The 23,012-nt window shown below is 41.1% G+C and overlaps 1 protein-coding gene across 3 annotated transcripts in view; it reads left to right on the top strand.

The window, feature by feature from the left end:
• Positions 1–23,012, top strand: part of LOC126190808 (annexin B9-like) — a 140,599-nt gene that overhangs the window by 55,019 nt on the left and 62,568 nt on the right. For all 3 annotated transcript variants that reach the window (XM_049931388.1, XM_049931379.1, XM_049931371.1), the window contains exons 2-3: positions 1,591–1,633; positions 18,005–18,583. In XM_049931388.1, the coding sequence (XP_049787345.1) occupies positions 1,601–1,633; positions 18,005–18,583 (612 nt within the window). In that variant the 5' untranslated portion in view covers positions 1,591–1,600. The remainder of the gene's footprint in view (positions 1–1,590; positions 1,634–18,004; positions 18,584–23,012) is intronic.

Below are 23,012 nucleotides of genomic sequence, written 5' to 3' on the forward strand. Positions count from 1 at the left end.
GAAATTGAATGATTGGTAGAACTTTCTGGACATTTACATGGTAGGGTGACTGTTAGAAAAATAGTGTCATGTATGTGAATCACAGTGAATTGTAATAAAGCTTTGATAAAAGTTACTAGGTCTGCCAAATAACTTGTAACTTACCATTTGAATTCCTCTCATATTTGGTTGGTTGTCAACAGGTGCAACATTTGCTGCCACAGACTGGTTTACTTCACTTTGCTGTTTTTATTTGTTTCTTGTTTAATGTTGGTCCAAATAAGTTTTGCTCTATTTTTTAAATGGTTTGTGTTTGGTATGTGTTATAAGGATCATGTAGAAACATTTAACTTCAGACAGGAGCATGGAGGGAAACATAGTTAAAGTTTAAAAGAATAGTTGAACAAGTACTGGATACATATCTACGTTGTAAAAACAGTTCATGGTATAAAGTCTGTGTAAACTTCTAAAGGAACAGACTATGCCACAATTGCTGTAAAACAAAATATAGGACCATAGACATACTTGTTTGATACAGGGACTGAACTTGATTGTAGCAAAGCAAAAGCAGAAATATTAAAGTGTTTTCATGTGTTCTTTTACAAAGGTCGTTTCAGGTTAGTTTTTGCACCATTGCAGCATAAGAACGTATGGGTTAACAAATTACATTTGCAGCTGATACACAGCTTAGTGGTAGCAAAGCTACAGCTAGGCATGTTTACTCCCAGAATTGAGTATTAATGACGAGTTAAACTTTCTGTTATCAATTTTGTATCTGAAGTTCTCATGCTGTTTGCATCTAAGAAATAGTAATCAAGGGACGTTGAAGTTCCTGCTAATGCCCTACAATCTTAAACACCTGTTAAGGCTATTATTTCTAGATCTCTAGGCCCTTTATACTATGATTAACAAACTTTGCGAAGGTTGAGATATGGCTTTGTTGCCAGTATGTGCATACATGTGCTTTGTGCTTGAAGAAAGCATGTGTCCTGAAAATTCTCTCTTGCTTGCTTATGCAGAATTTGTCACTTACTACCATCATCAGTGGTGACAACTTGCAACAAGTCGAATAACATTTCACTAAATAGCTTGCCACAGTCACATGTAATGCTTGTGTTGGCTGTGACATTCACAGCAGAGTGCTCAGAACACTTCTGAATGCCCATTGGTTGTCGGAGAATGTGAGAGGTAGGTGAGCAGAGAAGTCTAAACTTGAGTCATTGTTTGTGGATCCACCTGTAATTTCGAATAAAGTTGTTAAGTAAGATGAATTTAGTCTTCTTGTTTTATTTTGTCATTGTCAAACTTAGGAGCCACAAGTGTAGCATTATACTGTTTTGGAATTTGGAAAACATACATAAATAAAGGTCTTGCTGTGCTGTGGTTGTCTTCTAATTTTGGCGGTATTTGATTTAGTGCAGTTATGTCGGTTAAGTTAGAATGCTGGCTGTGACACCTGTAGAATAAATAATTCATAAATATAAGACAATTGTGAGTTTGAATGCAGTGCAGCATCTCCATAACACATTTATTCATTGCCTCTTATACTAATTTTTTTCCATTAAGTAACTTTAGTGCTAATGTCTTAAGACGGTGCATGTGTTGTTTCAGGAGCTGGAAGATGAGTTACCCTGGATATCCTGGCTACCCACAGGTACAGCATATTTCATATTGATCTTCATAATTCTGCTGTACAGAAATAGACTTCGATAATATAGGTGCTGATGTTTTGCTTGATAGATAATGAAGCATTTGGCTGATAAGAGTGCATAGTAATATTATAAATTTGGATTTATGGGGTGTAATATCAACCATAATTTTTCTTATAAATATAGAATATTTTGTATGGAGTCTGCGTAAAAACTGGAAATGAGTAAATTTCAATACTAGAACAGGTCATAATTTCCAGTTTTCAGATTTTTTTTTTTTTTTTTTGTGCATACTGTAATAAATTGATTAAATATTTTGTTATGACAGTAAAAGTTAATCTTAAATCATTCTTCTTGGCTTTGAAACACCTTGAATTATTTGTAATCTGTTTTTTTCTTTGCATTGTATAAAGTAATTAAGTTTCTGGTGCCGACTACTTGTTTGCTATGTGTATGGGCTTTGCTTTTTGTTGCTGCCTGTTGAGATACGTGGGACATGTATTTAGGACATTGTTTGTGTAAATGCTGTGTCACTGTGATACAAATATGTAAGCTTGTGTGTGTCAGAAAAAATGAGAATGTTGAAGTCTACCTGCTATGAAGAAATAATGACCTATATCGAAATGCAATTTGGTGCATGTTCATGTAATCTCTATTTATGTATGAACTTCTTAGAAGTCATTGTCTGTGTAAAACAGTTGTGAATTTACTCATTGTCATATAAAAAATGTTGTAGGCCTATATGAGTGGAGACAAGGTACTAAAATTCCAAACTATTAGGTGTAAAAAAATATTGAATTTAAAACTGTGTGTAATTTAACACACTACATGATGTGTCCAACTGTGCACAACAGCTATGCTATTGATGTTGCTGATGGAAGCAGTGATAGTTCCATTGTAGACTGTGGTGAAACATATGGGAACTTTAGAGTACTCAGAAAATACCATGCTACAGATTTCAGTAACTAATAACTGTCAGCTTGCATGAATTCTACTGCTGAAGGGGTGATAGGGCAAGAAAGTAGAACAGTTATGTATAACTTTTGTTTGAATGTCACTGTGCTTTACCCACTCCTATTGGTGCTGGCCATGTAGGTCTTCCCCTTCCTCAGCACACTGAACTGACATAACAATGTTTTATGCACTGTTGCATTTTTACGTACACCTGTGTTACTACTGTGCAATTCACAATTGAGGGCCTGGCAAGGGTTCAAAAAATTTTAAATGCACTTGATATCATATGATGTACTACAGCATAAATCTGCTGACTGTGAAAATAATTTCGATGTGGTCAGCATAGTAAAGATGGCCTCGTGAAGAAATTTCCATGCTGAACAAAAGTTAGATTTAAATATGAGGGGATATAATAGAAACAACTTTATGTAAAGTTTGAGAGTTAGCTTAGCTCACCAAGTAACAAAATGTGAAGCAATTAGCACCATAAAACTTGTTGCATTTTGGCACAAATATTTATTTACAACATTTATTATGTACACATGAGAACAAACAAAATGGAGTTAATCATAGGAAATAAGTCAACAAATGAAAAAAAATTAAAGAATAAACAGGATTCATCAGTATATGTTGCATCTTATAATGACTGTTGTTATCAATCATCCCCTCCCCCCCCCCCCCCCCCCCTCACCCTTCCCAGTTATAATGGTACTGTCTGCTCTAACAAGACTTGTCATTCAGCCTGTCTGACAATTGATGGAGGGATTGATGATTCCGCGAAGTTTCTCATTTCATCAGGTATTTAATCTGATGGTATATTAGAAACACTTCCAATTGGCAGTGCAAGCTATTTGCTGCTGGATCATAAGCTACATTTTGAAAATGTTTCATGTCTAACAAAACAGTGAGTGATTTTTAATAGACATCTCTCAAACTGTCTGTCTTGGTCAGTGGTGGTACGCAGTGGCACTCCAAAGTTAGCAGTCCATGCCCAAAAAGGTGCTTGTAATCATTTCAGTGGTGGTGTTGACTATAGGGAAAAATTCAGGCCAAAAGGTGAAGCAGTCAATGAGTTAGTATGTGTAGTTTCTGTGAACAGTTTAAAATCTGGTTGGGTTGGACAAAAATACTGAGAAGGGTATTGACATAACAGTTGATACTATGTTGTTGGCAGGCCATACATTGGTGCACAAAAGCTCTAATGTTTGTATCCATATATTCAGCAAAAAAAACTTGGTTAACCAGTCTTCTTGTACTCTGGACTAAGGGTGGGAGAGAAGTGGTGCGGTGAAAACATTGACTTAATGAAAGTTTGCTGTCACAAATGTGCAAGCATTTGATACAGAAACACAACAGTGAAATGTTAAATTGGAATGAGGTATCTGGAGTGACAAAGCTATAACTCAGGTTGGCATAATAGAAAGTCTTGCAGATTGCAGTTGTGTTGCTGGGCCAAGGCAACTGATTAGTAGCAGTCCTCTACACTGGAAGTGTGTCTGCAGACACATTCTGATTCCCAGCAGCAAGGACTAAGTCAGGAAGTGCACTGTATAATTCTAAGTGTTGCAGCTGACATGGCATTGGTTTGTCTGACCTCTGATGGAAAGCATAAATTAGCAGCTTGTGATGAGTGAGCAGCACAAAGTGTCAGCCTTGAAGCATATGGTGGAATTGCTTTATAGAAGCATAACCTGCACATAACTTGCAGTCATGTGTTGATCAGCTGTGTATTGACAGGTAGTTTTGGACTGAAGAGCACCAAAGGCTGCCATTGTTGGTTTCTCTTGCTGAAGTGCAGCATCTATTGCAGTTTATCACTTTGATAGTTGATGTGTCAAACACTTGCAAAATGGGCTGCACTATAACTATGGTTTCAGTAATAGCAATCTTAACAATGTTAAATATAGTTTCTGCTTTGGTAGTCCACTGTAATTTGTCATTTGATTATGATGGTGAACCTTGTAAGAAGTCTTTCAGGGGAGAGGCCAGAAGAGTGTGGCCCATAGATCAGCAATAATAGTTAGCAACACTGAAAAATCTTTGCAACTCATGGGCTGTTACAGGCTGCAGGAAGTTTTGTCTTTCACTCACTCCTGTGGCAGCAGAATTCATTGGGCATTAATGGTATGACCTAGGAATTGAGCTACTGGAAGTCCAAACACTTCATTCAGTGGATTGTTGACCGAACCATATGAATGGAGGTGAATGGAGATATGTCATAAGTGATCCTGATGTTCTCTCTGAGTTGGACATCACCAAACCATCATCAGTATAAAGTAGCAGAAGCAGAGATTGCTTGTGACTTCATGCATAATGCTGGAAGATATCTACATACATTCTCCTCAAGCACTCCGTACCACCACTATTCATTTTCTTTCTTGTTCCACTCACAAATAGTGAGGGAAAAATGACTATGTATAAGAATCCATACAGGCTCTAGTTTCTTCTGTATTATCTTTGGTCATCCTTAAACAAAATGTACATTGGCAGCAGTATAATTGTTCTGCAGTCAGCCTCAAATCCTGTTTCTCTAATTTTCTCAATAGTTCTGTTAGAAAAGAATGTTCCTTTTCTCCAGTAGTTCCCAGCTGAGTTCCCAAAGTATCTCTGTAATACTTGCATGTTGTTCGAACCTACTAGTAATAAATCTAGCAGCCTTCCTCTAAATTGCTTCAATGTCTTGCTTTAATCCGACTTCGTGCAGATCCCAAACACTCGAGCTGTATTAAATGGTGGGTTGCACTAGTGTTGTATACGTGATCTCCTTCACAGGTGAATCACACTTCCCAAAATTTTCCCAATAAACCAATATTGACGGTTCACCTTTCCTACCCCATGCTTACGTGCTCATAGTCAAACATTATGGGTTTGTTTGTCCTACTCATCCACATTAACTTACCTTTTTCTGCATTTAGAACTAGCTGCCATTCATCAAACCAACTAAAAACTTTTTTCTTAAGTTATCTTGCATTCTCCTACAGTTGAACAGATACCGTCCTGTACACCACCAGATTAGCAAATAGCTGCAGACTGCTGCTCACTCTACCTGCCAGATCATTTATGTATACAGAAAATAATAGCAATCCTATCACATGCCCCTGGGGCACTCCTGACGAGACCCTTGTCTCTGAATACCCATTGCCAAGATCATCCTGGCTTCTGTAACTTGAGCCACTCACATGTCTGGGATATGTGGGGTGGTAACGGGGGAAAGGGGGGGGGGGTGGTTGAACAGCATTGTGCAATCAAAAAGGCATCCTAGTTAACTTTAATAGGCTGAATGCAATACTGGCAGCAGTCTTACATACGTATTCTGGAGCAGTGGGAATTTTGTTGGAAGTACATACAATGTTTATTTTTAAGAAGGTGTGTTTGCTGTGGACATTCAATGAGAAATCTTTAACATACAAGGAAGTGTACCAATCCTGAAAATTTTCTGGCATTAAGTTGCTGGTAATAACTACATGGGTGCTGTCTATTGGTGTTATTTGGAGCAGTGTGGAGAGGCAAGGCCTAGTTGCAGTCTGATGAATGACAGATCCCATGATGAGCATAAAAGAAAATCCCTACTCTGATACATTCATTTTGTCCAGTGGAACCAGACAAGGTCAAGTGGCATTGGCTTTAGTTTATTTTACCAGAATATAGTGCACTGTTAAGTGCTGTACAGATGCTAAAATCGGTTGCTTCGGAATGTCCTCTGGGAACTGTCTATGGTGTTCTAGATTTGGAGAACCACCAGTAATCGTGCAGATTGCAGTGTTGTATACTTGGTATAAACGTCCATGCATACCTATGTTATTGGTTGTATCTAGAAGTCATGGTGGTGGCAAAGGTCTAATATTAGGTCATAAAATGGTAAAAAAAAAATCTACTAAAAGGATGGAGTATGCTGTCTGCCACTATGCATTGCCACACACTAAAGAACCCCCTGCGGGTCCAGGGGTTAGAATACGCCCGAGGTATTCCTGCCTGTCGTAACAGGTGACTAAAAGGAGTTCCTCCCCCTCAAGGGGGTAGTTAGCGCCTGCATCCGGAGACAGACGGTTCCACGACCTATATTTGCGGTCATTTTGGTTTTTCACTTCTTCTGGTTTCTTCCTTCCTTTAGTTGGTTCCTTTCTTTGTTCTTCTCCATCTCACTGCCTTACTTACTCTTTCCCTTGCCCTCTTCTCCCTTGCCCTCTTCTCCCTTGCCCTCTTCTCCCTTGCCCTCTTCTCCCTTGCCCTCTTCTCCCTTGCCCTCTTCTCCCTTGCCCTCTTCTCCCTTGCCCTCTTCTCCCTTGCCCTCTTCTCCCTTGCCCTCTTCTCCCTTGCCCTCTTCTCCCTTGCCCTCTTCTCCCTTGCCCTCTTCTCCCTTGCCCTCTTCTCCCTTGCCCTCTTCTCCCTTGCCCTCTTCTCCCTTGCCCTCTTCTCCCTTGCCCTCTTCTCCCTTGCCCTCTTCTCCCTTGCCCTCTTCTCCCTTGCCCTCTTCTCCCTTGCCCTCTTCTCCCTTGCCCTCTTCTCCCTTGCCCTCTTCTCCCTTGCCCTCTTCTCCCTTGCCCTCTTCTCCCTTGCCCTCTTCTCCCTTGCCCTCTTCTCCCTTGCCCTCTTCTCCCTTGCCCTCTTCTCCCTTGCCCTCTTCTCCCTTGCCCTCTTCTCCCTTGCCCTCTTCTCCCTTGCCCTCTTCTCCCTTGCCCTCTTCTCCCTTGCCCTCTTCTCCCTTGCCCTCTTCTCCCTTGCCCTCTTCTCCCTTGCCCTCTTCTCCCTTGCCCTCTTCTCCCTTGCCCTCTTCTCCCTTGCCCTCTTCTCCCTTGCCCTCTTCTCCCTTGCCCTCTTCTCCCTTGCCCTCTTCTCCCTTGCCCTCTTCTCCCTTGCCCTCTTCTCCCTTGCCCTCTTCTCCCTTGCCCTCTTCTCCCTTGCCCTCTTCTCCCTTGCCCTCTTCTCCCTTGCCCTCTTCTCCCTTGCCCTCTTCTCCCTTGCCCTCTTCTCCCTTGCCCTCTTCTCCCTTGCCCTCTTCTCCCTTGCCCTCTTCTCCCTTGCCCTCTTCTCCCTTGCCCTCTTCTCCCTTGCCCTCTTCTCCCTTGCCCTCTTCTCCCTTGCCCTCTTCTCCCTTGCCCTCTTCTCCCTTGCCCTCTTCTCCCTTGCCCTCTTCTCCCTTGCCCTCTTCTCCCTTGCCCTCTTCTCCCTTGCCCTCTTCTCCCTTGCCCTCTTCTCCCTTGCCCTCTTCTCCCTTGCCCTCTTCTCCCTTGCCCTCTTCTCCCTTGCCCTCTTCTCCCTTGCCCTCTTCTCCCTTGCCCTCTTCTCCCTTGCCCTCTTCTCCCTTGCCCTCTTCTCCCTTGCCCTCTTCTCCCTTGCCCTCTTCTCCCTTGCCCTCTTCTCCCTTGCCCTCTTCTCCCTTGCCCTCTTCTCCCTTGCCCTCTTCTCCCTTGCCCTCTTCTCCCTTGCCCTCTTCTCCCTTGCCCTCTTCTCCCTTGCCCTCTTCTCCCTTGCCCTCTTCTCCCTTGCCCTCTTCTCCCTTGCCCTCTTCTCCCTTGCCCTCTTCTCCCTTGCCCTCTTCTCCCTTGCCCTCTTCTCCCTTGCCCTCTTCTCCCTTGCCCTCTTCTCCCTTGCCCTCTTCTCCCTTGCCCTCTTCTCCCTTGCCCTCTTCTCCCTTGCCCTCTTCTCCCTTGCCCTCTTCTCCCTTGCCCTCTTCTCCCTTGCCCTCTTCTCCCTTGCCCTCTTCTCCCTTGCCCTCTTCTCCCTTGCCCTCTTCTCCCTTGCCCTCTTCTCCCTTGCCCTCTTCTCCCTTGCCCTCTTCTCCCTTGCCCTCTTCTCCCTTGCCCTCTTCTCCCTTGCCCTCTTCTCCCTTGCCCTCTTCTCCCTTGCCCTCTTCTCCCTTGCCCTCTTCTCCCTTGCCCTCTTCTCCCTTGCCCTCTTCTCCCTTGCCCTCTTCTCCCTTGCCCTCTTCTCCCTTGCCCTCTTCTCCCTTGCCCTCTTCTCCCTTGCCCTCTTCTCCCTTGCCCTCTTCTCCCTTGCCCTCTTCTCCCTTGCCCTCTTCTCCCTTGCCCTCTTCTCCCTTGCCCTCTTCTCCCTTGCCCTCTTCTCCCTTGCCCTCTTCTCCCTTGCCCTCTTCTCCCTTGCCCTCTTCTCCCTTGCCCTCTTCTCCCTTGCCCTCTTCTCCCTTGCCCTCTTCTCCCTTGCCCTCTTCTCCCTTGCCCTCTTCTCCCTTGCCCTCTTCTCCCTTGCCCTCTTCTCCCTTGCCCTCTTCTCCCTTGCCCTCTTCTCCCTTGCCCTCTTCTCCCTTGCCCTCTTCTCCCTTGCCCTCTTCTCCCTTGCCCTCTTCTCCCTTGCCCTCTTCTCCCTTGCCCTCTTCTCCCTTGCCCTCTTCTCCCTTGCCCTCTTCTCCCTTGCCCTCTTCTCCCTTGCCCTCTTCTCCCTTGCCCTCTTCTCCCTTGCCCTCTTCTCCCTTGCCCTCTTCTCCCTTGCCCTCTTCTCCCTTGCCCTCTTCTCCCTTGCCCTCTTCTCCCTTGCCCTCTTCTCCCTTGCCCTCTTCTCCCTTGCCCTCTTCTCCCTTGCCCTCTTCTCCCTTGCCCCCTCCTCGGTGTTTGAGACAGTATGTCCTTTCTCTCCCTTCTTTTTTCTGAGCCACTGTACATGATTGCTGGCATCAGTCATCAGAGAAAGTACGGTTGCAAGACGACTGGGCTTTGGACAGCCACATGGCAGTACTGAAAGGGAAGACCAGTGTGTTTGATGTATGCCTCTTGCACATTGTATTGCATCTGCTGCAGCAATTTGAGCAGCAGTTGACACAACAGTGGTGTAACAAACTGTGAAAAATCTGTTACTTCAAGGAGAGCTCAGATCTAGACAACCTGTAGTGTGCATTCCACTGACCCAAAATCACTGCCTTTTTGTGACTTTAGTGATGGCAGGTGAGAGCTTGTTGGAGTACAGGGTGGAGGTCTGTGTTTTCTGATGAAGGCTGGTTCTGACTTGGTGTCAGTAATAGCCGTGTATTGTTGTGTAAGGGGGAATTTGAAGTAGACTGGGGTGGCAATGAGAATTTGGATCAAGGAGGGAGGTGTGCCAGGGTAATCTGTGCAGTTGTGTGAACTACTGTGCCAAAGTGGCTTAGTGGCTAATGCACCTGCCAAGTAAGTATGAAACCTGGATTTGATACCCAGTCTCGGCACAAATTTTCACACGCCCCTTCAGTCTGTATACATAAAATCGTACCTGTAAGACCCTATAACACTCCTGTCTGCTACTACTGTACCATAACCTCAATGCTAGAAACAGGTTGTGACAAAAAACGATTTTGTAAAAGCAACTATGGCACAAAGTAACAGAGCAATGTTACCCTCTGAGAGGAATTTTGTTATGTTGACCGTGTTGTTCCTAACGGAGGTGGCTTATCGGAAATGAAAGTCAGAATTACGTAAATATTTGAATAGTAACAAACAAAATTTTGCCTAGCTATACTGTTTATAGAATAAGGGAAATGGTCGCCAGCCTAATTAGGCAAGAGAAAGATTACTGTTCTCGTTTAAGAAAGTAGGTATAAGTAACTATAACGGGCAAACACAACCTAGACTTAGCCACACGCGAGTGCAATGAACTCTGACACACATATGTTTTAAGATTGAAGCTAACAACTGGAGCAGCACAAACTATTTGCAAAATTATAAGAGATTCTGAAACACCCTATTACTTTCAGGCTTACATAAAGTGAATGGTCTTTATAATATTACTATTAACATGCACTTCTAATACACAAGAGAGACAAACACTTACCAATCATGAACATATAGTTTTCTACTATTGCAGTTTCCCACTTTTACTACAGCGAAGCACAATGTTGACCAAAATTGCAAGAACTGACTCACCTTTTAGAGTTTACTACAGACAACAATGTGATCATTTACTTTATAAGCCTCAGTCTTAAGAACTTTTAATTTTGAAGTTGGCAACAGCACTTTAATAAGCAGTTTTAATAGGAATATTTTCAGCAAACAACATTTACTTTAACTCACTCTCTTGCCACATTAACTTTCTTTTTACTATGTTGAAGAGGCATTAATGATCAAAATACTGGGCTTTAATGTTCTTTAAGGACACTCTGATATCACTTTAGCTCAAACGGAGAGGAACCTGAGAGGTGTTCTGATGAGAAAAATCAGGGTAGGTACATAAATTCAGATATAAATTACCTTATATTTGAGCACACTAACACATCCATTAAGCTGATCCTTCACTGTACATCATTGTAGTATTCCGATGTAATGATTGCGCAATGTGGTGGCCACTGCATGTTGTTAGGTGGAATTGCAGGTAGAATTGCTGGACTGTGTCATTTCTTGGTGGCGATGATTGATACAAATTCCAGAATATTTCCAGCTGTTTATCCATTCTTCCGAGGCATTGGAAAGCGGCAGGAAAAGCCTCTCTCGGAACCAGCACAATATGCATCTGTTACATGGCAGTGCACGGACTCGTAGCTCGTCCCCGACTCGCAGCTCGTCTCCGACTATCAGTTCCACCTTTTCTACCTAGGCCAACCACCATTTGCGCGCGCTACACAGTTCCGTTCCTGAGGGGAACCACTACACCTTTTATATACAGACTAACTAAGAGCCCTAAGTGAGGATCAGCAGTTCACATAACAGCAACCAAATACATTAAATAAGACAGAACATTTGCACATATTGACATTTATACAAAAAATTCACACAGAAATTACAATTATATATTGTAAGCTTTGTTCCCTCCAAATGGGACAAAGATTTTAAATTAAAGATACACTACTTTGCATTGAATCAAATCATGACATCAAAGGTTTGACAAAGAAAAAAATATACAATTTTGTGTTATCTGTTCAATTAAACACATTTACAGAAGCTCAGTGACGTAATATTAAATGAAACAAAAGCAAATAAATCAGTTGAGCATTAGAGCTATGGTGTTACAACCCCAATAAAGTTTCTGAAACTGTGTCATTTCATTATATTTTGGTGTTTAGATTTTTTTGTCAGTGTATATTTTGCACAATGAGTTCAACTTCGCAGTCAGAAAGAACATGGGAAGCAGCAGAATTCAAGGATGCTGTAAAATAGCTACATGAAGAACAACTCATAAGAGTTATATATAAAATGAGGCAGTTCTCAACAGACTTAGTTTGTTCCAATGCCAAGGGAACATAATTTTTAATTAATTGTCTTCACAGCAAAGTTCTCTGAATAGAATAACCAGTTGTGGGTGTGCAATAGCCATCTTCAGAATCTTTCTCTTGCACTGCAGAAAGTCATAACATGTAAAAAGTCAAAATCTGACTTATTATTTTGATATGTTTTGACATGATACAGTGCAGCAGAAGGAAAGGTTCTTAAGATGGATACTGCATAGATGAAACTGGTAATTCTGTTAAAAAAAAAACTTTGCAGTCAAGATAAACATTATGTACATCATAATAGCACTCAATACTGTCATTTTGTGCCAAATTCTGAACAAAGAAAACATCTGCAGAAAGATGTGAGCTACATGATGATGGTTTGATAAGTCTGATAAAAGCAAGAAAAAATGTTTGTTTTGCAAACAAGTCGCGTTACTTCTTGACACAGCCATTTAGTCTAGTGATCCTCCAGCTTCTTCACCTGCAGAAAAAGTGTCTGTCAAACTCTGCAAAACTGACTGCAGCTACCACTTCTTCAGGTTAGGGAACAGGACGAAGTCACTTGGGTGTAAGTCTGGTGAATGGGTTTGATGAAGAACTGGTTCTGAGCTCAATTCATGCACATCTGCCATTATTATCCCTGTTGTGTGGGATGGTGCATAATACTGGTGGAAAAATCACTTTTTTGCTTGCAAATGTTGGTCTCTTTTCAGCCAATGCAAGCTTCAAATGACCCAACAACAATGAAGGATAATAAGGTTTAGTTATGGCTCTGTCTTCCTTGGGAATCCAAAGAAAAAAGGCCATCACCTTACCAGCTGTCAAAATGGCCTTTGCCTTCTTCAGTGCACTTTCATCAGCCTTTGTCCATTGTTTTTACTGCCACTTTGACTCTGGTGTATAGTGAAGTGATGGATCTAGATGTCATAAAGTCACAAACTGCTGCAAAACATCTTGCAGATTGCAATTAAATATTATCAGACATTGTGTTGAACTGTCGTGCCAGCTGTGCTTTTGATCAACCGTGAGCCATTGCAGTAACAATCTCGCACACAATTCTCCATGCGGGATAATATGCAGTCAGTCAGTTGAGGTTATTACAGTCTCAGTAATGCCACAAATTTTTATTTGGCAGTCTTGTATTACCATATCGTAGATTTTGTCAATTGTTTCCTTTGTGGTGACCTCAATTAGATAGCTGGAGCACTCTTAATCTTCAGTGCTTGTCCAACCTCATTTAAATTCATTAATCCAAAAGTAAATAGTCTTCAATGATGGTGCCGTCTGTGTGAACTTCATCCAATTCTGTTTTGATTTGTGCAGCAGCCCAATCCTTGAAATAATGTTTAATAACTGTTTTCTCCATTTTCAATTGCAGCTGACATACTGACCAATTCAGATGGTAGTCAACAATGAACTCTAAGCTGTACAGTGGTGAAATTCTTTATATAATCCTTGGAATAATCAAGCTTACCAGTCGTGAAGGCACAACAAAAGTGTTCCATGCTTTCATGAAAATTTACCAGGCTTATCAAATCACCCTTGTATAGTATGCTCATTGTGGTAGCACATGACTCCAAGATATTGACCCCTATCATTTTGAGGAGGACCAAAAGCAGAATTGAGACTGACAATCAGTATTGCAGTGCAGAGAGTGTATAGAGAAGAGGTAGCTTTGATAAGTTGGGCAGAACATAAAGAAGCAGCTACTATTAAGGAAGATGTATGACAGAGGTGCTAACTCTCTCCTGTCTTGTTTAATGTATACATTCAGAGGGCAATAGATGAAGTCAGGATGAAATTCAGAGGAATTGAGATCCATGATAAGAAAGTAAACAAGTTGAGATTTGCTGCTGCTATCACAGCATTACTAAGGTCAGAAAGGTACCAATTAGAATCAGTGTTGGCCCAGATGGAAACCATCCTCAACTCTTCCTACAACAAGAAAATTAATAAAGCTAAAACAAAAATGTTAGTGATGAATAGACAAATCAGCTTTGCCCAGTGCTCACTTGACACCACTGTATCTTTTTCATACATAGGGAGTAAAATTGCAGCAGATGGAAGATCAAATAAGGATATGATAAGCTGAATCCACAAGGCAGAAGCAGTTTTTAGCAAGAGAAGAAACCTTTCCACATCTGCTGCATAGACAAACATCTCAGGAAAGACCTCATAAAGACATTTGTTCAGTATGTGGTGCTGTACGAAGATGAAACATGGACACCTGGGGAAGAACAACAACAACACACAGTTGCTACTGCAGAATGCTAAAGATAACCTTGGAAGACAAGGTATCGTACAAAGAGGTGATCCACGAAGGGCAACAAAATGGGAAGGAAGAGAAGCAGTGTGTCCTGAAGTTCATCCAAAACTGAAGGAACCTGGGGTCAGCCACTTACTGAGACATGATCATGTTAATAAATGTATCATTGAAGGGACAGTAGAATGGAAGAACACAAGAGGCAGTGGGTGTGGGTGTGGGTGTGGGACCACCTATACCACTCTAAAAAGGAAGGGTGAAAACAGAAAAGAATAGTAAGTCACTGCTAATGTACCTGATTGTTGAAGAACTAAGAAGAAGAAGAAGAAGAAGAAGAAGAAACATGTATCCAGAAATAAATACTTCCTGAGAGAGGGACAATTCTGTTCTGTTGACACTAGTCTTGAGGGGCTCAATGTGGTTGCCACTAATTGTTACACATCTCTCGGCCCTGTCCTGAAAGAATTGTAAATTTGTTCAAACAAAAAATCTTGCTGTAGTCGTGCAATACAGGCTTTTGTGAGCCATATGTGTTTGTCTTGGATTAATTTTTGTTTTATGGGCATTAGCCCATGGTCAAAGGCATATTTCTCTGCCTAATGTTTTGTTCCAATCCTGGAAGCAACAGAAACCATAACTCAGAAAGTGGTTAAGATTTGAAACAAGCGTAGCAGGCTGACCTGTTTACATGTGTCTACAAAAATGTGGAGTCATGCCAATGTGTGTTAGAGTTTGTAGTGGAGAATAGTTAGTGCTGTTTGCTTTATTTAGCACTAAAGTCCACAAATTGTCTAATTGCAGTCATCCTCATCTGTTAAAGATGTTTCTGTACTCTTTTATTTCTGTGGCCCCTCTGTACATCCTAGTATGATGATGATTGTATTGTGATAAAACCATAATATTGGAGAAACAACTGTGGTGGTTCCTGGTACCAGTGCATGTTCTGCTGTTGCTGACTTACCTGTATTGGCCAGGTGTCAGCCACTGTTGTGTTCCTTAAGGTGGGTGTTAATGCTTCCTCTTGTAGTGCCTATATATGCACTGTGCCCAGAACAGGCTCTTGTTCGTATCTCGGATGCTCTTCTACACCTACTTCAGATCACAGTTCAGACGAAAAGTCTGTGTTTGCGGTTTCAAAGCAGAAATTTGTCCACTTATCTCAATAGGCTTCTTGATGTCCATCCCCTTCAACTGCTGTTGATAGGTACTGCCTCAGCTGGTGAAAGCAGTGTTGAAGAAAGTGGAATTAATATTTACCAAACAAAGGCTGCAAATCTCAAGCTTTGAGGCAGTATCTGTAAGTTTGTAAAAAGTACTGTATTCTAATAACTTGCATCAAAAGGTTTGAAAGTTCAGTTAGTTAGATTTTGTTGCCTCTAAAACAAACGATAAATAGCTATAAGTCCATATTTATTACCAAAGCTATTATTGCAAGTTAGTTGCTATTTTTACTTAATTTTCACACAAAGGTACCCAGAATTTTACAAATCTGACCTGAGTAATTTCCATGTTCTGCACCATTACTGACCCGCAGCTATTCACGAGTTACTACATAGACATTCAGTGGTCTTCTTAAAGAGAAATGCTTGCCTAAATGTCCAGAGTGTTCATGAAACACAAAACTGAGTTGTTGTATGACAAGAAAGTTCTCATGCAGAGAGTGTGCTCCTCACAAATTGAAAAAAGTCAATGATGTGTTGGTGTACCTTTGACCCATATGCAAGCAGTTACTCAGCTTTTGCATTGATTGATAGTGTTGTATGTCCTCCTGAAGGATATAGTGTCAAATTCTGTCCAATTGGCATGTTAGATCTTCAGAATTCTGAACTGGTTGGAGGCCCCTGCCCAGTGTTCCAAATTATCTCAATTGGGGAGAGATCCAGCGACCTTGCTGGTCAAGGTAGGGTTTGGCAAGCACATGTGTGGGCAGGCATTATCTTGCTGAAATGTGAGCCCAGGATTGCCTGCCATGAAGGGCAAAAAAAGGGCATAGAATATCATTGACGTGCTGCTGTGCTGTAAGGGTGCCGTGGATGACAACAGAGAGCCCCAATGACCAGTAAAGACATGTATGGAGATGCCCCGGACAGCAGTTAGATACCAACCTGTCCGCCATCCACCATATGGCCTGACAACCAGGAGTGACGGTCTGGGGTGCCATTTCATTTCATAGTAGGACCCCTTTAGTTGTCATACAAGGCAGCCTTATGGGACAGCAATATGCTGACAATATTCTATGCCTCATTTGTTGTCCTTTATGACAACCCTGGGCTTAAATTTCAGTGAGGTAATGCCCACCCTTACATGGTGAGAATTCCTACTGCTTGCCTTCATGGTTGACAAACCCTACCTTGGCCAGCAAGGTTGCCATATCTCTCGCTGATTAAGAATGTTTAAAGCATTATTGGCAAGGCCCTCTATCTCATGAATTTGCCAGCTGCACAGAATTTGACAAGATATCCCTCAGGAGAACATCCAACTACTGTCAATCAATGCCAAGCGAAATAACTGCTTGTGTAAGTGCCAGAGGTGGATGACTTGCTCAAGTTGTGAAGCTCTCTCTTCAATAAATGATCCAATTTCTCTGAAATTGCAGTCATTGGTTTGTCTGTACATGTACATCACATCTACCAATTTCTGTTCCATTCTGATATTTCTTTGTGGTCCATCTTTGTTTTTGTCTTGGAGTATATTTGTCTCTGTGAGGCAGCCTTATGTGGTGGTGGTGGTGGTGGTGGTGGTGGTGGTGGTGGATGACATATAAAGATTCAAAATCTCTTTTTGTGTGTGTGTGTGTGGGGGGGGTCTATAAATCAGCACCTGAAGTGATGTGGGGAAAAAGATAAGCTATAGAAAGTAACTGTTCCCTTCTGTATACAGTAAATTGACCTTCCTTTCATACTCTTCCATCTGAGTCATGTTTTGTACTTCTGAATGACAAAACAATGTTTTTCATAAGAACTGATAAAATTCATGTTTCACTATGTGAAAGCATGTTACAAAATAATGATCACTGCTTCTGCAATGCCTGTATCCTTCACCCTCATCCCATTTTTTAAAAGTATGTTACTCATATTGCTAGTCAACATTATATATATTTGAGTAATTATCTCAATTAGTTTTAGGAATACTTGTTGATCCCTGTGTAACATTTGATCTTTGGGCAGTGAAAAGGTTGCAATAATAAGTGCAGGTAGACAATTTAGAAAGGCCTTTTGCTTGGAAGTGGTTCTGTTTTGTCATGTTCATTCTGTGCTCCTGTAATTTGCTTCATTATTTCCTTTTCTAATGATGACTGTCCAGGCACTGTCATCGAAAGGTCTTCTCCATTGTGTATACTTCATTATGTCTATATTGTTCCTTTTCTTGTTTGATGTTTGAGAGAGAGCACCATTAGAATTATTGTATAGAGCACATTGTTGTTTGTGTTACTGCTTGGGGTGTGTCACTGTTGTCAGTGTAAAATTTTCCATAGTTTATAAATGAGGGTTTCATATTTTTGAAACAATAATTTTTGTTACACGAGGATTAAAGATTCCTCAAAGAGATAAAATTTTCCAACAATAATTCTGTTGTCATAATTGTACAGACTGTTAAAGAATAGCCTTACTGCTATACTGTTTTGTTCTTCCTGCTGGTCCCATTGGGTTTTCATATCTGTGTTAGATAAGTTCGTATGAATGAACTGTGACTGTTCTGTGTTCCTTCAAAATATAAACTTTGTAATTTCTATAAATATTAAATTATCATTTGACAGTGTGTGATGGCAATTTCTCATTACCTAACATACATAGTATAAAGTAAAAAAGATAATTTACATGCTTTTGAGAAAATAATTTCTCGTGAGAAAGCAAGTGACTTGGAATTCTGAGTGACTGCCATTTTTATAAGCAGTGCTGGCTTTTGTTCTGTAACAGTGAGCCAGTTTCTCTTTTTAGGAAATAAACAGGCCATTTTTAGTAATTAAATTATTATTCTTGTCCATTTATTACAAGGGTTCTTAATGATTCTCTCTTTGTTTTTAAGGCTGGTTCTGGATTTCCACCTTACCAGCAGGCCTCCCCCGGTGGGTACCCTAACCCATACCATGCAACTGCAGAGCTGAGTTACCCAGTGCATCCTGGCAGCGCAGGCAGTCAGTATGCTCCATCTGGACCAGGTTATCCTCCACCTTCCTGTCCAATGAGCATGCCAATGCCACAAAGTATGCCAATGCCACAAAGTATGCCAATGCCACAAAGTATGCCAATGCCTCAAGGCATGCCTGTGCCTCAAGGTATGCCTATGCCTCAGTCAAGCACTACTTCCAATTACAGCTCGGCACCTTATCCTTCAGGAAACACAGCTTTTGCACCTCCTGGACAATCATTTACACAGCAGAACTATCCTAACAATTCCTCTTACAATCAGCCATCCACATATCCTGCACAACCAGTGCCTTCTCAGAGTGCACCTTATCCATCACAGTCTGGCCCCTATCCTAGTGGTAGGATATCACCGTACCCACAGCATAGCCAGAGTCATGCCAATACTTACTCCTCTCCAGCCAGTAATCCAACTCACGGATATAGTGCCATGCAGTCTTCTCCAGCAGTCTACACGAAGGTGAGAAGTGCCGCCACACTGCGTCCTAGAAATAAAGATTTATGTACTTTTATTGTCTGATCAATGAATATTATTACAGTGTGCAATTATGTGGAAAAAGCAGACTTTATTTTTCCATCTCCCTGGATTGTTTTTCACACCACCCTATTATTGCCCACTTTGCTTAGATGTTAAAAGGAGTGATAACTTCCATTTTATATTCTGTCAGGATTCTGATTGAAGATAAAAATTTTTTACTCCCCTGGTACTATAGAGCTATTACTGTTCTCTTGCAATACAAAACATCTGCTCAAATCAAAAAACACACCTGGAAATTATGGAAAGATTAGATTGATCCCTACCTTTTTCATTAATGTGCTGTGTAGCAGAAATATATCTTCAGACATAAAATTTAGTTTGTTTTGTTCTGGTGACATATAGCTCTGCATTTCTTTAATTTTAAATGTGTTAAAATTGTTACTGTCTTGGTAAAGGTAGCATTGCTCCAGTGGCCATTCTTGACATACGTAGAAAGCTTCAACAGTTCCCACAACATATTATTTGTGACTGTTATAAGAAGTTTAACTATGAAGTCACCAGATAATTAGTAGTACTTTGTCATATTGGCATATTATGTGTCTTGTCATTAGCTGTTAGCTCCCTGAAGAAAGGTTGTAATATATTTTTCACATACAGTACCTGTCAGAAATTATAGTTTGGTGAAAAAAGTTTGGTTTAATAATTCATACTCACACATGACCAGTCTGTGGCAGCTGAAGCCAGATTGTACACAGTGCCACTGTGAAGGATAGCTTCTTTTTAAGAAAAAACTTTATTTCCACAGGAACGTGACAAATATTCATGTCAGGAGAAACAGATGTAGAATAGACTTTCCTTTGGCATATTTTGAAAATGTCACTAGAATTGCTGCTTCATTAAATTACTGTCAGCCTGAAGTTACTTTGAACACCACAGTGCTTTACTAGGTATGGTCTTATTGGAGGAAGCATGCCCTTGCCTTCCTCATATCTTTGAAATGACTGACCCAGCCAGTTGCAAGGAACCTTTAGTAACAATAGCCCTTACTATTGTGCAATTTGGCATTTCTCAAATGCACATTTTACTGGTCAGCCAAAACATTATGACCACCTACCTGATAGCCGGTATGTCCACATTTGGCGACACAGTGTGGCGTGGAAGCAGTGAGGCCTTGATAGGGCTTTGGAGGGAGTTAGCACCATGTCTGCTCACTCAAACCTCATCTAATTCTCATAAATCCTGGGGAGTGGGAGGTGGTGAGCTGACGCCATGCTCAGTCTCATCCCAGATGTTTGATAGAGTTCAGATCTGGCGAGCTGAAGCAGGGGGGACAGTGCATCAATTGGAACTCTCCACTGTGTTCGTCAAACTACTCCATCACACTCCTGGCCTTGTGACATGGCAAATTATCTTGTTGGAAAAAATGCCACTGCCGCTGGGAATATGACCATCTTGTAGTGTGCAACCAGTGCACAATACTCCTTCACCATCATGGTGCTGTGCACGAGTGCTACTGGGCCCGTGGATGCCTGTCTGAAGTTCCTCAGAGCACAGTGGAGCTGCTGCCAACTTGTCTCTGTCTAGTACAGATGTCAAGGACCTGTACCCCAGGAAGATGAGATTCGTGCCCTCCCATTGACATGGTGAATAAGGTATTGGGATTCATCAGACCATGCAATGCTCTGCCATTGCACCAATATCCAGTGCCTATATCACATGCACCTTTCAGTCGTAGTTGCCTATGTCGTGGTAACAATGGCATGTGCGTAGGGAGTCGGCTGTGGAGGCCCGTTATTAGGCGTATTCGGTGCACTGTGTGTTCACACACTTCTTGTACCCTGCCCAGCATTAAAGTCTGATGTTAGTTCCACCGCAGTTCACCACCTGTTCTGTTTTACCAATATGCCCAGCCTACGACGTTGGACATTTGTAGTGAGAATTGCCCCCAACCTAACATCTGGACTTGGTTTCACCTTAGTTTCGCCATGTGTTGAAGGTTCTCACTGCAGCATTCCTTGAACACCCAATAAGTTGTGTGGTTTCCAAAATGGTCGTACTGAACCCCTGGGTGATCACCATCTACCCTCGGTCAAACTCAGATCGTGTGCCTTCCCCATTCTACACATGGACAATGCACTCACTGATACTACAGGTACTGTACCTATGTCTAATTAGCAGTCATTCCTCACCAGGTGATGCCACTATCACCTGGATGTATTTATACCTATAGTAGGTTGGTGGTCATAATGTTCTGGCTGATCAGTTTATTCCGAGAGATGAAATAAATAAATTAGGGAAAAAATGATTGAACACCCATACCTTTTAAATGTGTAATGATACTTCACCATCATAAAAATTGTAATGGTGATCATTCAGCAGAGGAATTACAAAACCAAATCACATTTGTATTGTGTATAAAAAGAAACATAATTCAGTGGATATGAGATGCCCAGAGTGTAACAAGCAGATCCAAATAGAGCAAATTTCTGCTAAGCTAAACATTTCAAACATTGATGCCAAGAGTCAAGACTGTATGTGGAAATTTCAAACGTACAGTGGCCAATAAAGCTAATGCCCTTATCCCAGTCTTTCAGTAATACATTACACATGATTGGCAAATAACTTTTGGTAACATCTTCTACTATATCCAGATTCACCTTTGTCCATCGCCAAAGTGAACTAATGTTAAGACTTTTTGAAGTAAATGCTCTTCTACACTCTAGTGTCCCCCCCCCCCCCCCCCCCCTTCCATTTGACAAGTTCCTTGATAAGAGAGAAACACACAGGGGCAGTAATACTTTCTCCAATTTGCCAAATGAGGATGAAATTATCGAATAACTTTTGAATCTTGGCCCTCGACTTGTAATACAAGCAGAACCATCAAAGTCAGAACTGATAGACCTATTATCTGTACAAGAAGTAATTTTATCACAAGTAAGTAGTGTTCGTACTGTGGAAGTAACCACCTACCTTGAAACCTTCCAGGAGGGAAGGGATTTTATTTTATTGTATTGTATTTCTTTTTCTTTGCTTAGTCCAGCACACCATATAGATTTGGTGTAAATCTAAAAAGCTGTGTGCAATTAGGATCTTGCAGAGAGACAAATTACATAAATTATCCAAATAAGATTGGGGCATGAATTTTTCTTTGGACACCTCTATAGGGTGAGAGTGATACTTTACATGTGTTGTGAATACCCATAAGATAAGACATCTGAAGCACATCATATTGAGATTTACTAAATATGTTCCTCACCAAACTGCTGGAAAATGTTGGGAAAATATGGATCCCCTGCCAACAAACATCAAAACCTTGATGAATTATAACAATCTCAAAACTAGGAGTATAATAGGTCGAAAAGGATATAAATTCATGACCTTTTATGTATTTGTATAAAATAAGTATGCTCTAGATTAAACTGTATTAACCCAGTTGCATGAAGTTGCTAAGACACACAAATTTCATGACAAGCTCAGCTCATGTGTGAATGCATGGAACTCAGTTTCTAGCTAATAGATGTATCTTTAGTCTATTACAGATTAAAGTACAGGCCATGTGTTTAGCTTAATAGCTGATCTTGGTTGTTTGCTAACATGGTGTTCAGAGTAGTTCTTGGTGTCGATGGATAGGGTTTACAGAAACTTGTTCTGTTATGTTAAATGCTTATTATCAGCTAAAGAAGACTGTATTCCTCGACAAAGCAGTAATGCTGAAGGTTGCACATGGGAAATATGTCCACAGGACATGAATATGTATTGTTAGAATAATTATCAGTGACATAACACAGGCCTTTTGAATTCATCCAAATATTAGCAGTGTGTTTACGTTTCGTGGCGTGCAGTTGCAGCTGTAGCAGTTCTTAAGTTCTGATAAAGTTGTTTGTGCAGTGTTATACAGTTATTAAATTTAGTAGTTTTCAGTGGTGCCTTGTGCTGTTTGTGGCAAAATAATGGTTTAATAAACTTTCGGAAACATTTGCTCACTGTTTAGATTTGTATGTGCATTGAAGTTGGTTAGTAAATTTCACACAGTAGTTTTCAGTTGACATTTCGTATTATTGCAAGTGAAATACTGTGTAAAATGTTCATTCACAGTTTGAACTTCATTGAGTGTTCCAGCGGACCCTTCAATTTTTGGTTTTAGCTGAGAAATTGTATGAAGTTTGGTTGTATTGGTATTAGTTAGTGGTATTAATAAAAGTTGCTGCTTTCTTAGTAGAGAGAGTATTTTGAGACCACTATTGTTAGTTCTTTAAATAGTTCTACTGGTGTAATTGAACTTGGGGAATGTAGATGTTTAGTTTTTCCGTAAATGTAAAATTTTACCAAGAGTGTGAAGTGTGGGCTTTATTATAGGTTAAAGAGCAGCGGATTACAGCGTTGGATTTGTTCAAAGTATTTTCATTGGGTA

The sequence above is a fragment of the Schistocerca cancellata genome, chromosome 1 (assembly GCF_023864275.1).
Source record: "Schistocerca cancellata isolate TAMUIC-IGC-003103 chromosome 1, iqSchCanc2.1, whole genome shotgun sequence".
In the NCBI taxonomy this organism is placed as follows: Eukaryota; Metazoa; Arthropoda; class Insecta; order Orthoptera; family Acrididae; genus Schistocerca; species Schistocerca cancellata.